A 17,638-nucleotide genomic window follows, 5' to 3' on the forward strand; every position below is an offset into this window, starting at 1 on the left:
CAAGGTACAAGCCCATGGTATTACAGGGAAGATTCTAGCATGGAGAAAGCAGTGGCTGATGGCAAGAGGCACATAGTGGGAATAAAGGGAGCCTTTTCTGGTTGGCTGCTGATGAGTAGTGGTGTTCCACAAGGGTCTGTGTTGGGACTGATTCTTTTTATGTTTCATGCCAATGATTTGGATGTTGGAATTGATGGCTTTGTTGCAAGGTTTGCAGATGATATGTAGATAAGTGGAGGGATACGTAGTCTTGAGGAAGTAGAGAGGCTATAGAAGGACTTAGACAGATCAGGAGAATAGGCAAAGAAATGGCAGATAGAATACAGTGTCAGGAAGTGTATGGTCATGCACTTTGGTAGAAAAAATGAAAGGGTTGACTATTTTCTAAATGGAGAGAAAATACAAAAATCCGAGGTGCAAAGGGACTTGGGAGTCCTTGTGCAGGATTCCCTGAAGGTTAATTTGCAGGTTGAGTCTGTGGCGAGGAGGGCAAATGCAATGTTGGCATTCATTTCAAGAGGACTAGAAAATAAAAGGAAGGATGTAATGAAACTTTATAAAGCACGGGTGAGGCCTCACTTGGAGTATTATGAGCAGGTTTGGGCCTCTTATCTGAAAAAGGATGTGCTGAAACTGGAGAAGAGCCAAAGTAGATCCATGAAAATGATTCCAGGATTGAATAGCTTGTCATATGAGGAGCATCTGATGACTCAAGGCCTGTATTCACCAGAATTCAAAACAATGAGGAACAACCTCATCGAATGGTGAAAGGCCTCAATAAAGTGGATTTGGGGAGGATGTTTGCTATGATGGTAGAGTCTAAGACCAGAGGACACAGCCTCAGAATAGAGGGGTGTCCATTTAGAATGGAGATGAGGAGGAATTTCTTTCATCAGAGAGTGTTGAATCTGTGGAATTCTTTGCCACAGGCAGCTGCAGAGGCCAAGTCTTTATGTACATTTCAGGCAGAGGTTGATAAATTCTTGATTGGTCAGGTCATGAAGTGATATGAAGCAAAGGCAGGATTTTGGGACTGAGAGGAAAATTGAAATAGCCATGATGAAATGGCAGAACAGATTCGATGAGACAAATGGCCTAATTCTGTTGTATCTTATGGTCTTATAACAGTGTTCATTATTACTTCACATTCATCAGTGCATGGGCAAACATAATTTTAAGCAAAGGGTGTTTCTACTAAATATTCACACTTTGAGCCCATCACAGAGCATCTAACTGAAGACTGAGGTATAGTGGCCTCTTACACAGCTTCAGAGGAAAATAGCCTTCAGGAAGCTTAAGAAGGCATAGTTTATATTTGAAGTTTGTTGTTGTTCCTCTCCACGTTTTGTGGCGCCACAGGAGACAACATTTCCGTTTCTTAAGCATTTGTCTGTTTTTAATGTGGCCAAGTTACTAGTTCAATGTTGCAACGAGACCTGGATGTCACTGTACACCAGTCATTGAAAGTGGGCATGCAGGTACAGCAGGCGGTGAAAAAGGCGAATGGTGTGCTGGCATTCACAGCAAGAGGATTCGAGTACAGGAGTAGGGGGGGGTACTACTGCAGTTGTACAAGGCCTTGGTGGGACCACACCTGGAGTATTGTGTGCAGTTTTGGTCCCCTGATCTGAGGAAAGACATTCTTGCCATAGAGGGAGTACAAAGAAGGTTCACCAGATTGATTCCTGGGATGGCAGGACTTTCACATGATGAAAGACTGGATCGACTAGGTTTGTACTCTCTGGAATTTAGAAGATTGAGGGGGGATCTTATTGAAACGTATAAAATTCTAAAGGGATTGGACGGGCTAGATGTAGGAGGATTGTTCCCGATGTTGGGGAAGTCCAGAACGAGGGGTCACAGTTTGAGGATAAAGGGGAAGCCTTTTAGGACCGAGATGAGGAAAAACTTCTTCACACAGAGAGTGGTGAATCTGTGGAATTCTCTGCCACAGGAAACAGTTGAGGCCAGTTCATTGGCTATACTTCAGAGGGAGTTAGATATGGCCCTTGTGGCTAAAGGGATCGGGGGTATGGAGAGAAGGCAGGTACAGGGTTCTGAGTTGGATGATCAGCCATGATCATACAGAATGGCGGTGCAGGCTCGAAGGGCCGAATGGCCTACTCCTGCACCTATTTTCTATGTTTCAATGTTTAACCCAGCACTGACGAATGGAAAGTGTGGAAGGAGCTGGCCGGATTGGAACCTGGGACCACTCTCCTCGAAGTCTGGTGTGGATGCCATCAGCTGGCATCTAACATTTTAGTCACAAGTTATTTGAGGGTTTATTCATTTTGTTTTATTCTGCAGAGGCCTAGTTAAGTGAAAAAGAATTGAGTAACTGCTTTAACTGCAAACATTAGTTCCCAATATTTTTTTACCGAGTAAGCCATTTAACAGTTTCTCAGGAAACGTTGGTTTCTGGATTGTTGTGTGTAAAGATGTATATTACTCACTTCCTTAATTCATGGAATTCAAGGTTATAACTTATTAGCTATTGTATTCACCCTCTCAATCAGTGCAATCAAATACTCAACTGTATTCTGTATGAGCAGAATGTTCACTTCCTCCCAGAGAAACCGAAGAGCAGGCGTTACGGTCTATGTTAAAAAAAATACTGCAAAAGCAGCTCCTCTTCCTCCCTCCCCTCACGTTATTTTTGAGAAAATCCGCTCTGTGTGGTTTTTAGTTTAATCCACGAGTATAATATTAACTTCCGACATAGAATTCAGGTCACATTGAAACTGTAGTTATGGGGTAGCATAGCAGCTCAAGCTGCCAAGTCACTGGGAGAACTTAAGGCAGAGACTGACAGGTTTTTGATTGGTATGAAGTTTGAGGAGAAGGCAGGAAAATGGGGTTGAATGGCAGAACATACTTGCTGGACAGAATTCTGAAATTCTGATACTATATCTTATGATCTAAGCTCACAGACCTCAAAAATACTGGCAGGATTACAATTGTTACTGTGCCATAAAGCTATACAGCATATTGAAGGAAATGAGTGCTTGTAGAGAATAAAGTGGGAAGGTGCTATTGAATATAGAACATAGAACAGTGCAGTATAGTACAGGCCATTGGCCCACTGTGTGGTGCCAATCCTTGGCACGGTAGCATCGTGGTTAGCGATCACTTTATAGCACCAGCAACAGGGGTTCAATTCCAGCTGCTGTCTCTAAGGAGTTTATACGTTCTTCCCGTGACCATGAGTGTCTCCAGATGGTGCTCCAGCTTCCTCCCACAGTCCAAAGACATACAGGTTAGTAGGCGGTCACATAGGTGTAATTTGGTGGCACAGGTTTGCTGAGTCAGAAGGGCCTATTAACGTCTACATCTCTAAATTTAAAAAAAACCTACTCTATAACCACAGTGCATAATTTTTCATTTTCCTTTCATCCATCTATGTCTCGAAGTGCCTCTTAAATATTCCTAATGTGTCATTCTCTACCTCTGCCCCCGGCAGTGCAATTATAAGCACTTACCACTCTCTATGTAAAAAAAAGCAAAATCTGACATCTCCCCTAAACCTTCCTCCACTCACTTTAAGAGGCTGTCTTCTAGTGTTAGACATTAGATTCCTTGGGCTGAATGGCCTAATTCTGTTTCTCAGTCTTATGGTTTGAGCTGTTTCTGCCCTGGGAAAATGGCACTGGCTGTCCACTCTTCTGCTTTTTATAGTCTCATACACTTCTATCAAGTCACTTCACATCCTCCTTTGCTCCAAAGAGAAAAGCAACAGCTCGCTCAGCCTTTCCTCACAAGACATGTTCTCTATTCCAGACAGCATCCTGGTAAATTTGTACCTCCTCTAATGTTTCCACATCCTTCCTATAATGAGGTGAGCAGAGTCGAACACAGTACTCCAAGGGTGGTCTATCCACAGAATTATAGAGTTGCAACATTACCTCATGGCTCCTGAACTGAAACCTGACGGTCAACACACCACAGGTCTTCCTAACCACCCTATCAACTCGCACAGCAACTTTGAGGGACCTACAGACTTGGACCCCAAGATCAAGTATATAATGTTGAGACTTTATAAGACACTTGTCAGGCCACACAGAGCATTATTAACAGGTCTGGGCCCCATATCTCAGAAAGAATGTGTTGTCATTGGAGAGAGTCCAGAGGAGTCTCACTAGGATGATTCCGGGAATGAAGGGGTTAACATGTGAGGAGCGTTTGACAGCTCTGGGCTTGTTCTCACTGGAATTTAGAAGAATGCGGGGGGTCTCACTGAAACCTAGCGAATGTTGAAAGGAGTAGAAAAAGTGGATGCGGAGAGGATGCTTCCTATGGTGGGAGTATCCAGAACTAGAGAGCACAGCCTCAAACATCAAAGAATATGGTGAGAGAAGGCAGGTGTGTGGGGTTGAGTGGGATCTGGGATCAGCCATGATGGAATGGCGGAGCAGACTCAATGGGCTGATTGGGGTAATTCTGCTCCTATGTCTTATGGTCTTATCTCTGTAAAGAAGAACCTTGTCATTAACCTTGCATTCTGCCTTCAAGTTAGACCTTCCAACGTGTATCACTTCACACTTTTCCTAATTGAACTCCATCTGCCATTTCTCATTGAAGTAAAAAATGACCCACAATGACTTGCAGAGCAGAGTCTGGAAGCTGAATGGCATAGGTGTGCACCTGTCTCTCATGTTCATTATCTTTAATGAGATGAAGTCCAACTACTTTTGCAGAATGGACGTTGGTCCAGCTGCTGCAGCTCACCAGATTAGTGTTGCTTGGAACTTCCATGAGCAATGGGTGGTGATATATGCCAAGGTGGGAGTTGGCATTGTAACACAGTGGTCATTGGGGAGCTCAGCATTGTGGGGCAAGCCCTTCAAGTTCAGAGGGCAGTAATTCATACGGTCAACTTTTGTATGTTGGTAAGACAGATTATTGACCTTCTGAGGGGAAAAGGTGGTGAGTATTTTCCTCCTTCATTTTTCAAGATATGAGCATCACTACTAAAGCTAGAATTTATTGCCCATGCCTAATTCCCCTTGACAAGGCGGAGGTGAGCGGACACAAGTCCTTCTGCAGACAGTTGACTGTGCTGTTGAATATGGCATTCTAGGATTTCAGTCCAGTGATGATAAAGGACCATCAGTATCTCTCCATGTAAAGATGGTGTGTGGCTTGGAGGTGAATTTTCAGGTGGAGATTCCATTGATGGCTTTGTCCTGCATGATGATACAGTTCGTGAGTTTATGCGGGTGTTAGCTGAGTAGCCTGGGTAAGTAACTGGGATAGGTTTTGTAGATGGTACACACAACATTATGTGCTGGTGGTGGAGAGAATGAATGTTTAGGGTGGTGTGTCAAATCATCTGCTTTGTCCTGGCTGCTTGTGAGCTTCCTGAGATTTGCAAGTGTATAGTGTTCCATTATCTGCCTGACATATTCCTTGTAGATGGTGGAAAGGTTTGGGGGTGCAGGAGGTGAGTAGCTCCATACAGGAGTTCCAGGTCTGACTCACCCTTGTAGCACTCAGTATTTATCTGCAAAAAAAAAACCCTTCATCTGGATTCATGTGGCAGGTCCAGTTGAATTTCTGCTCAGCAATGACCCAGGATGTTGATGAGGGAAATTGGGAGAAGGCCATGTCCCTGAATGTAAAGGAAAGTATGTCAATTCTGGGTGTAACCCTCTATGAAAGTTTAGAAGGATTGCCTCAAGCAGAGTTAGCATGCTTTTAAACACATCTAGTTGGCCTTGTCAAGGATGTAATTAGCTGGGTGGAACCAGAATACTTAGATTTTTAAAAATAATCTAAAAGGTGCCACACAAATTATTATGCATAAAGTAAGTGTAAATGGGATTGGGGAAATACAGTATATTGTCATGGGCAGACGATTGATTTAAGGACAGAAAAGAGAGAGGTCACCTGTTTAATAGCAGTTATTAATGGGGTGCTGCTAAGATCAGTACTGCAGTCATAGCCATTCACAATAAATTAATGACAGCCTAAGTGAAAAGACAGATAGAGTTTTTGTTCTCTTTGAGAGGACTCAAGGTGTCAGCAAAAGGAAAGGGGCAGTGTAATTGAATGAGGAATCTCCACCGAACTTACCTACATCCACATTTGGTGGGGATTGAACTACCATTTATAAGAACTTAATAAATCAATCACAAATGAACAATTAATTTATGCTTCGTATCATAAATATATTGTGTGACTCATCATGTCTTCCTGCATATAGCCATTTTAGATAGAACCCTTCCCTGCTCCCCACTGTTATTGTAATTCCTTGAATTGGGGCTTTATTGAACCAATCCTTTATCATTAGGAAATGTCATTCTGTGTGGTGTTCAACTTTTATCGAGCAAAATGTTTTGATGGGGAAATTTCTTTATTTTTCATCATGTTGAATGTTTGGTGAGTGGCTTTCACTCCATCAGTGATCTAAGCACTAACATTTCCAAAGGCATCAGGAATGAAGTCAGATTTAGTGATGCCAAAGTTGCCACTTCTCTGTAGATACCTAGATATAGGGTCAGCTGTAGGGAATTTGTAAAGGAATCAGATGGTTAAACTTCAACAAATGGCTTAGCATGGACTAAATGAGCCAAATGCCCTGTTTCTGTGCTGTACTTTTCTATGTCTCAAACACATCTCAGCTCTTCTCTCAATTCCTTCTGCTCTCAGCTTATTTTAAATTTTCATTAAGAAGCTTTGGTTCCATAAAACATGCTGGGACATAAAGCTTGGTCAATTTTTATCTGTGAAAGCCACAGTTTCCTCTACAGAACAGCCTGCATTAATGTTAGTTTCTGTTGAGTTATGTTGCTACATGTTTAGCTACAGAATTAGTAGAATGTAGTAAAATGTGAGATTTGCCTTGGAGGAAAGAAAAAAAAACACATAGAGAATGTAGAGAAGTTAGTAACAGTTGGTGTACGGAGAGGAATCTTGATCTGCTAGTGCAAAAAGCTAAACAAGTAATAGGTTCATCAAAAGGTAAGGTATATGTTACTGTTTATTGCAAAGGGATTGGACTGCAATAAGTAGTAGTCTTGAGCTCAAATATGAAGAAAGCATGGCAGCACCTCCACTTCCTTAAGTGTTTGCAACGATTTAGGATAACATCTAAGTTTTGACAATCTTCTCTAAATGTGTAGTGGAGAGTATATTGACTGGCTCCATCACAACCTTCACTTGCCCTATTATTGAAAAGTTTCCCCAACCTATGGACTCATTTTCAAGGACTCTTCAGCTCTTGCTCTCAATATTTATTGCTTATTTATTTATCATTATTATTTATTTTTGTATTTGCACAGTTTGTTGTCTTTTGCACACTGATTGAACACCCAAGTTGGTATGGTATTATGATTCTGTTATGGTTATTATTGATGATATATGGTTATTATATGGCTATTATGGATTTATTGAGTATCAAGGGCAGGAGGAGAGAGAGCAGCGCACCACATGTGTGCAGCCCTCCGGTGAAAAAATGATATCGTATCCATTAAATAGGGGCCGTGGACAATTCTGATTTGATGGAGACGGACGTGAAAGCACAGAGGAACACCTGGAAAATTTTCTGAAACGCCAGTTCGCTGCTGTTGTTACTGCGTGGTCGGGAATCTATTGGAGGGAAAGCCTCAAAATCCCCGGCTTTGCCTGCTGTTGGCGACCGAGATGGAGGTCAAATCGTTCAGATAGAGATGGCACTCAGTACTCGGTGTCGGAGAGCTGATCAGAGCTCAAAGTTTTCGGACGACTCAGAGTCGGACTGTGGTCGGGTATGGCAAGGAGAGTTTTTCTTCCTTCTCCCATCTGCGTGAGACATGGGACATTTGAGAGACTTTGAACTTTACTGTGCTCATGGACTTCTTCATCAAGTTATGGTATTGTTGCACTGTTGTAACTATATGTTACAATTTTGTGGTTTTGTTAGTTTTTTTCAGTCTTGGTCTGTCCTGTGTTTTGTGATATCACACTGGAGGAAATATTGTATCATTTCCTAATGCATGCATTACTAAATGACAATAAAAGTGGACTGTGTGTCTTCATAATCTAATAACCATAATATGATTATTATGAATTTATTGAGTATGCCCACAAGAAAACGAATCTCAGTGTTGTATATAGCAACATATATGTATTTTGATAATAAATTTACTTCGAAATTTGAAATTTTCTGTACTATTCTGGGGTTAGTGAGACCACATTTAGAGCATAGTTTTGGTCTCCAGACATCAAGCTAGCAATCAGCAACAAGCTAGCAAACATCAACTTTGCAGTCAGTGTGGTTTGGATTCACTAGACTGATTCCTGGGATAAGGTGTCCACTAAGGAGAGATGGAGGAACATAAGCCTATCCTCATTGGGGTTTAGGAGAATAAGAGGCGATGTCACTGAAGTATATAAGATCTGAGAGGGATTGAGAGGGTAGATGCTGAGAAGCTGCTTCCTCGGGCTGAAGAACCTATTATTAACTCAGGTTTAAGGGACAGTTGCTTTGGATTCAGCTAATGCATTGAATCTTTGGAATCCATTCCAGAAGGCAATCCATTCCTTTGTCATTGAATTCAACTCTGAGGTTGTAGGGTTTTGAGTACTATTGGAGGGAGAGGAGGATCAGCAGGAGAAGTAGTGGTAAGGTAGCTGAAGCCACTCATCCCGAGAACCAGTCGACAATGAAGTAGGTCATTTTTTACAACCTCCCATGGACCTTCACATCTTTCCTAAAGTTGTATGGATGGAATTAGAAGCAAAGCTCTGATTGCAACCTAACCACTGCTTAATGTGATTTAATGTTTTACTTTATGCCTGAATTTAAGAAGCCCAGAAGCTTACATACTTTACTATTCATTCTTTCAAGACCCACTGTCATCTTTATGCTTATACAGACTCTTCAGAACGATGTACTTTGGTCTCAATTGTCTCTCCATCATATTTCCACCAAAGTGTATCATGTAATGTTTCTAGCCTGGCCACAGTTCCAGCCAGTTTTTGTCATCTTGTAACCTGCAGCTATTCTCCTCATTAAGCTTTACGTCATTTGCAAATTTGGGAAGTTCACCCCTCGCCTAAGCCTGAAGCGATTGATATATCTCAATAAAGCCAGTGGTCCTATGTTACGCATGGGAAACTGTTCTCCATCCTGCTGTCACTGCTTTCTCCCTTATTGGTAATCTCCCTGTCCACACTGTCAGTGTCCGTTTAATTCCACGGACCACAATTTTGCTGGTGCCTTTTGTGTGGAACTTTCTCAAACACCTGCCGAAAACCTACGTGGATGATATTTACTACATTTCCTTCATCAACCTTCTCTGTTACCAATAAAATAATCTTCTTTCTTGGTAGAGAAAACCTACCGCCAGTAAATGGCAGAAGAATTAATGGGAAGATACCTGGAATTTTTGATGATGAACGGCATCTTGCACAGAATGAAATAACTCGTATTCCTCCACCAGCTTGTAATGTACAAGACATTCCCACCAGTGGTGTTGAAAGATGTGGCAGCCCAAGAACTATTAACTTGCCACATTCCTTACGTAAGTGCCTCATTATTCACGTTACACTTCTGTAGAACCAAATAGACTGTTGAGGACTAATGAACTGTTGAAGTCTGATGAGGCCTTACACTGCATATGCCACCATGTTGTTTCCTGGTCCATTTCCACACTTACTGAAATTAGACAGAACATTAAACTATCTCAGAGTTCCTGGTCAACCTGACTGTTCCCCTCATAGCCTATCCAATACCCATTCAATATGGCCCACTCTCTGATCAGGTATTTCTCCATGTGGCTCCTTGTTCTGCAAAGTATGACAGCTATGCTGTTTTTTCCCAAGGTACTCCATTGGTTTAAAGTACTCTTATGAATTCCTGAAGATGAAAGGACGCAGTAAAAATACTATATCTTTCACCTTGTTTATGTCCAAAATAGAATTTTTTCATTGGGTTACTGAGAAAACTTCTATAATAAATACTCTGAGTTTCATGTTTTGAATAAATCTCAGAGGAACAAGAATGAATTTAGTGATTGATCTGACTGTTTCTTTCATTTGGTAGGAAAGGTATTTGTAACATACTCTGTGGACACAGCCAACGAAATCTGTTTCTTTGTGAACTTCCTGCGTGCCAATGGCTTTGAAACAGCAGTAAGTAATTTTCACAATTTTCCTCCTGGAGAAATGGTGTAGGAAACAACAGGACTAGCAGAGTCAATTTCTTGCCTAGTGGTGTCATAACACATTGGGTAAATTTTCATGGAACCGTCTAGGCGGATGTGTGCTTTATTATTCACAAAATAGGAAGCAGGTGGAACTAAGGTGGATTTGTGACAGAAAGCAGGGGGTGATAGTGAATAGTTACTTTTGTCAGTTTGGGAGGTGGTTTCAGTCATGTTCCCCAAGGAATACTTTGGATCTGTGACTCTTTTCAAATGTTGTAAGTCATCCAGACCCATTTGCAATGGGCATTTGTGCAGTTTGCAGCTGTTAGAAACATAGAAATCTACAGTACATTACAGGCCCTTCGATCCGCAATGTTGTTCCGACCATGTAACCTACTCTAGAAACTGCCTAGAATTTCCCTACCACATAGCCCTCTATTTTGCTAAGCTCTATGTACCTATCTAAGAGTCTCTTAAAAGACCTTATTGCATCTGCCTCTACCACCTTCACTGGCAGTGCATTCCACACATCCACCACTCTCTGTGTGAAAAACTTACCCCTGACATCCCCCTTGTGCCTGCTTCCAAGCACCTTAAAACTGTGCCCTCTCATGTTGGCCATTTCAGCTCTGGGGAAAAAGCCTCTGGCTATCCACATGATCAATGCCTCTCATCGTCTTATACGCCTCTATCAGGTCACCTCTCGTCCTCCATTGCTCCAAGAAGGAAAGGCCAAGTTCACTCAACCTGTTCTCATAAGGCACGCTCTCCAATCCAGGCAACGTCCTTGTAAATTTCCACTGCATTCTCTCTATAGTATCCACATCCTTCCCACAGTGAGGTGACCAGAACTGAACACAGTACACCAAGTGGAGTCTAACTAAGGTCTTATGTAGCTGTAACATTACCTCATGGCTCTTGAGCTCAATCCCACGAATGATGAAGACCAACATACCATATGCCTTCTTAATGACACCGTCAACCTGGTGTAAACATTTGACAAATAAACAGGTGGTTACTGGTTTAATGACCTGATGTGGCTGCAGAAGGTGACTGCCAGACTCCAGTATAAAAAGATAGGATTGGTCTTGCAATGACTAAAGATCAAAGTCTAGATCACAAGCTAGGCTTTTCTGTCTTTAAAGGTTCCATGGTAGATGCAGAAGGTTTGGAAGTGCAAGGGAAAGTGAACCATGCACTCCATCTGCTCGAGAAGGATTTGTGGTGGGATGGGGCAATAAACATTGATTTTTCCAGTGATGCACAGATGCCAGTAAGTAGGTTAAAAAAATCTGATTGTTTATTTATGTAATTATTTATTGGGATATAGTGCAGAATAGGCCCTTTGAGCTACAGTGCCCAGTAAAGTTAAAAAAAAAAGTTAAAGTCTGTCCCGAGCCTTTGTGGTCCATCAGGCCGATGCTTATGCCGGTTTCTGTGGTGTGAAGCGACTGAGAGTACGAGATTCCCCCTCCTCCGGATAGGATGCTAGTCTATCGCGAGGTTAACCCCCAGCACTTTGCCAGTACCCATTTTCAGCTGGGTGGACTGGAGCAGTGTGTGGTTAAGTGCCTTGCTCAAAGACATAACACGTTGCCTTGGCCAAGACTCAAACCCACAACCTTCAGATCGTGAGCCCAACGCCCTGACCACTTGGCCGCGCAAAACCCCTGACTTAATCCTGGCCTAATCACGGGACAATTTACAATCACCAATTAACCTACCAACCAATACGTCTTTGGACTGTGGGAGAAAACCCATATGATCATAGAGAGAATGTACAAGCTCCTGACAGGCAGTGGTGGGAAGTGAATCCGGTCACCTGTACTATAAATTGTGCCAACCACTGCATGACCGTGTCACCAATGCCTCTGGATTAACAAACCCAAAACCCCCTTCTGAATAAAAGATTTGTTTTCACTGCTTTTTAGGGAGACTTTTGCAAAAGAAAAGTTTGCACCTCACACCACCATCCCCCATGCCCTTTGTCCGCCTCTGTGCAAAATGTCAAAAGCTTCAGAGAGGAGCTGAGAATTGATTTCACTCCAGAAGTTGCAAAGGTCTTGAGTCTGAATGGGTGGTAGAAGCTGACTGCATATAGAATAATTTATTTAGAAAAAGAAGAACTGGTGTCCAAAGATGAGGAACTTACAGGATAAGGAACAAAACTATGTAGGGAATTGGGTGTAAATACTACTGCTCTTTCAAATAGTCAGCATAGGCATGGGAGGCCAATGGCCTTTCTCTAGGTCTTATTATTCTAGGACACATATACATAGAACAAATTTCTGCTACTTGGATAAGAAAGGTTTTTAAGGGGCATGATCTTTAGTGGGTTTAAAGATATGTCCCATCACTGTACTCGGTGCTGGAGAGTCACCTGTGTAGCAACACGGGCCACCTGAATCAATTTTAACTTCTATTGGCTGAGGCTCAGAGGAGTGTTCTCTCTCCCTTAAGGTTGTGGGTTCAAGTCTCACTCCAGTCACGTGGGCACAAAATGTGGACTGATGCCATCCTTTCGGATGAGACAATGAAACCTTGGTTGCTTTACCAAGTGATGTAACAAAATTAGGTGCATCATCATCATTATGTGCTGTGTCATATGATGTAGGCGATTATGGTCCATGACCATGCTTGCTCTTGGCAAATTTTTCTACAGAAGTGGTTTATCATTGCCTTCTTCTGTGCAGTGTCTTTACAGGATGGGTGACCCCAGCCATTATCGATACTTTACAGAGATTGTCTGCCTGGTGTCAGTGGTCGCGTAACCAGGACTTGTGATGTGCAGCAGCTGCTCATACGACCATCCACCACCTGCTCCTGTGGCTTCACAGGACCCTGATCAAGGGGCTAAGCAGGTGCTACACCTTGAGCAAGGGTGACCTGCAGGTTAGCAGAGGGAAGGAGTGTCTTACTCCTCCTTTGGCAGAGAAATATCTCTAGCCTACCAAGTTAGATGGCTTTATTTAAATGGGGATATAATTACTATCTTGCCCAATATTTATATACCTCAATCAACATTTTCAAATATTGGATTAAGACTTTGTAGCTTCTTTGTACACAAATTGTTTCATCCATTTGAAAGGTGACTCCATTCAAAAGTACATCAATGTCACAATTGGATCATTACCTGAGTTTTTCTTGTTCTACAGATCGACATTTTTGAGGACTCAGTTCGGGGAATAGACATTATCAAATGGATGGAAGGATATCTGACTAATGTGAGTACTGTACAAGAACCAGTCTGAAATTCCACTGTGACAGTGGCGTTGATAGTTAATGGCAGGACTCGCCACTGGATCTAAAGGTAGTGGGTTCAAGTACCACTTCAAGACCTGAACTTGTGCTGTTGTATTTTGCTCCTATGCCAGTACTGAGGGAGTGCAGCTCTGCCTGAGGTGCCAGATTTCAGATGAAACTCTTCCCATCCTCTTAGTTGAATGTAACTAATCCCGTGACTTTAGTGGCAGAAGCGGAAGGGAATTATCATTCGTGTACTAGCTGATTCTTTCATTCCTCTCCAGTGACGGCATAGTAGTGTAGTGGTTAGCACAATGCTTTATGGTACCAGTGACCTGGATTCATTTCTCGCCACTGCCTGTAAGGAGTTTGTATGTTCACCCCATGACCACGTGAGTTTCCTCGGGTGCTCCGCTTTCCTCCCACAGTTCAAAGTCATACCAGTTGTAGGTTAAGTGGTCATTGTAAATGGTCTCCTGACTAGGCTAGGATTAAAATCAGGGGATTGCTGGGTGGCGTGGCTCACAGGGCCAGAAGGGCCTATTCCATGCTGTAGCGAAATAAATAAACAGATATATAGGTAGATAGGTAGAAAGGTAGATAAATAGTCATGGCAACCTTGCTTTAACAGCTGCACTTTGGGTCAAGGAGGAAGGAGGAATCAGTTTGAATCTGCTCTCCTTACTGCTTTCAGTTGGTCACCCTGGTCAATTCGGTCTGTCTCCCTTCAAGTACCACCCACCAGCCACAGTAGATGCCAAACCACTAGTGTCAGGCTCTCTCACTCTCAGTGATACCAGTTCCATTTTAAGCTGTCACTGGGAAGGAAGAACTTGCCTTTTTGTGGCACCATTCAAGACCTCAGAATGTCCCTGTTCCTTTCTAGATTGTGTTTTGTTTTTCAGTTCTGGTCACCAATTGCTCCTATAAAATAAATAGCCAGATATCAAAGAAGCTGTTATGACACAGAAGGAGGTTATTTGGCCCACTTGAACTTTACTAACCCACAGCAACATCAGCTGTCCTATTCTATTAATTTCCGTTAACTGCCCACATACTTCCTGTTCAATACACCAAATCCGTAGAAGCTCCGAAATCCAGATCATTGCAACTTGATAAGTAAAAATTATTTTACCTCAGACCTCCCTTGTATCTTTTGCCCCAATTTTAAATCTGAATCTTCTGAGCTTTGAACCACTTGCTAAAGGGAACAGCTTCCCTCTGTTTACCCTATTTTATGTACCTCTGTGAAATCCCTCTTTCAACCTTCCTTGTATGAGTAATGATCATAACTCGAGTCTAAGGTAGCATTTGAAACCCTCTTCCCTGGAACTAATTTAGTGTGCCCAATTTTTTTTATCTCTGTCTGGGCCCTTCATATTCTTCTAGTTGTGGCCTAAGTAAGGTTTTACATTTTTAAAGTCAGGCTTTGTTATTCTGCCCTTTGTCCCAACCAGCATTGTGCAAACTCTGACCAGAGTCTGCAGCAGAGTCTTGAACAAACTGGAAGGGTTAAAGGTCAGTGACTGGGATTTGGGTGTGAACATGTTAGCTACAGTATAGAGAAAGAGGCCCTCAGAGTTGGGGCACACAGGGGAGGTCACTGACCATGAGAATGGGGAAGGAAGAGCATGATAAACAGAGGGTCAGGCAAAGGCTTCTTGTGGTGTTAGCTGGGGGGAGTATTGGAAAGGCACACCTTATGAAGTGAGCTTGTCCCTGTCTTGAAGACAGCGCAGAGGTGACTCTCCATTTGATTCCTGTCATAAAAGGGTTGTCTTATGAAGGACAAGACGGCAGCTTGGGCCTGTACTCCTTGATGTTTAGAGAGGTAACCTTATTGAAATGTCAGAGTTTCAGGGTAGATGGGGTGGGGGAACCTAGAGCATGAAGCATAGTCTGAGAGCAAGAGGACACTTATTTAAAGTGTGATGAGGAAGATTTCATCTTTGTGAATCTTTGGAATGCTCCACAGAGAGCTGTAAAAACTGAGTGACTGAATATATCTGAGTCTGAGCTAGAGGTTTAGATGCAGAAGAACAGAGGGTTATTAGGACTGGACATTTGAAGTCAAGATAAGATAGGCTGATCTTACTGAATGATAGACTAGGCTTGAAGACTAAATGGTCCACTCCTATTCCTTTTTCTTTTGACTCTTGTTTCTCTCTCACTGCCAGTTTCTCAAGAACTGGGGAAGCCAGCTAGCAAATGCATAATCTTGAGAAATTCTGCAGATGCTGGAAATCCAAAGCAATACATACAAAATGCTGGTGGAACTCAGCAGGTCAGACAGCATCTATGGAAATGAATAAACAATCAACGTTTCAGACCGAGACCCTTCTTCAGGACTGGAAAGGAAGGGGAAAGACACAGGAATAAAAAGGTGGGGGGAGGGGATGGAGGCTAGCTAGAAGGTGATGGGTGAAGCCTGGTAGGAAAGCTAAAGACCTGGAGAGGAAGGAATCTGATAGGAGAAGAGAGTGGACAATAGGAGAAAGGGAAGAAGGAGGGGACCCAAGGAGAGGTTAGACTGTCATGTGCCCCGTGAGAGCTAAGTTTAAATTTTTTAATGACTTCGTACACTTGTCCATGATGGAGCCGTCAGACACCTCAAAAGCTCACATATAAAGGACAACGAGCTGGGGTAATTGTTTTTCATTTAGGACCTGAACATGCCCAGCTGGTGAGTGTGTATGGGTTAATATTTTTGCCCATCTTAGAGCCTGAGGCTTAGCGTCTTCACCAGAGAACACTCCCTCACCACTGCAGAGAAGTGTCAGCCTAGATGTCTATGTGGAATTGAATCCCACAAGAATACTCAGAAGTATTCCACTCTCCCAAATGGCACTGAACCTAATTTCATATCTTCTTGATAGGATGGTATATCATCTTAAAAACTTTCAAAAATTTAAAATAATTATGCATTTTTGCCACATACAGTACTGTGCAAAAGTCTCAGGCACATATATATAAAGTATAGCTAGGGTGCTTATGACTTTTGCACAGTTCTATATTTGTCAACATGAAGCGGAGAACAAGTTCGTAAATCTGGCGGGAGCTAACTATGCTGGGATTGGTGAGTGTGGAGCGCTGCGAGGGGGTTGTGGCAGAGAAGAAGTACCAAGGGTGGGTGGTGGCACGGGTGCAGACACACCCAGCCCTGAGACACTGGGCAGGATCATTTGATTCCAAACAATTGGTTTATTGATCATTACAGAATGTCTCTCTGGTACTTCCCGCTCCCTCCCCTCTCCCTTCCCCTTTTCCCAACCGTGATCCCCTCTCCACGCCCTCTTCCCACTCTCAGTCCACAACAGAGACCCATATCAGAATCAGGTTTATCATCACTCACATATGTCATGAAATGTGTTTTTTTTTCTGTGGCAGCGGTACAGTGCAATACATAAAATTACTACAGTACTGTGCAAAAGTCTTAGGTACCCTAGCCATATATAAGTGCCTAAGACTTTTGCACAGTACTGCTAATTGTTCTAGTCTTCTTTCAAAAGTTTTAATAAAATTCTAACTTTAGTACTGATTTCACCAAAGATCGTTAGACTGTACATTTGCTCGAAACAAACACATGAAGACCTTTATGGGGATGGGGGATAAAGTTTTGAAATTAAATAAACTTTAGAAAATCTCCATTCTTTGACTTTGAATAGCTATATTGTCATTCATACCAATAGAACTTCTACATTAGCCGGAAGTCACAGAGTCAGCAATTTTCTCTTTTTGTTTACAGAGAGAAGTGATGATTGTAATAGCAATTAGTCCAAAGTACAAGCAGGACATTGAGGGAAGTAGATTGGAGCAACTGAACGATGAGCACAGTTTGCACACAAAATACATCCACAGAATGGTAAGAGCTCCCGGGTATTTGACCTGTTTGTTCATTGGTCACCATCCCAGCACATCGGTGCAGGTGTTCCTCAGTACAGTGTCCTAAAGCCGTCCTTTCTCAGCTAATTCATCAATGATCTTCCTTCATAAGGTTAGAAGTATCTGTTCATCTTATCATAGCACAAAGTTCAGACCAATTCACAACTTCACAGCAAATGAAGCAGCCCATCCCTGCACATGTCAAGATGTAGACAATATCCGTGCATTGATTGAAAAGCATCGGGTTATATTGAGCTATAGGCGTGCAAAGCTGACAACCACCTCCATAAAGGCAGTGTTTTAAACCACATTACATGGATATTCACTGCCATTCAATTTCCAAAATTCCTAGCACTAACATTATTAAGGACACAAGTGACCAA

General features: G+C 42.4%; 1 protein-coding gene across 1 annotated transcript in view; it reads left to right on the forward strand.

The window, feature by feature from the left end:
• Positions 1-17,638, forward strand: part of traf3ip2a (TRAF3 interacting protein 2a) — a 75,105-nt gene that overhangs the window by 35,250 nt on the left and 22,217 nt on the right. Inside the window, exons 4-7 of the mRNA XM_063040743.1 lie at positions 9,316-9,506; positions 10,028-10,116; positions 13,286-13,354; positions 17,119-17,235. Coding sequence (XP_062896813.1) covers positions 9,316-9,506; positions 10,028-10,116; positions 13,286-13,354; positions 17,119-17,235 — 466 coding nt within the window. The remainder of the gene's footprint in view (positions 1-9,315; positions 9,507-10,027; positions 10,117-13,285; positions 13,355-17,118; positions 17,236-17,638) is intronic.

Source organism: Mobula hypostoma, chromosome 2 (assembly GCF_963921235.1).
Source record: "Mobula hypostoma chromosome 2, sMobHyp1.1, whole genome shotgun sequence".
Lineage (NCBI taxonomy): Eukaryota > Metazoa > Chordata > Chondrichthyes > Myliobatiformes > Myliobatidae > Mobula > Mobula hypostoma.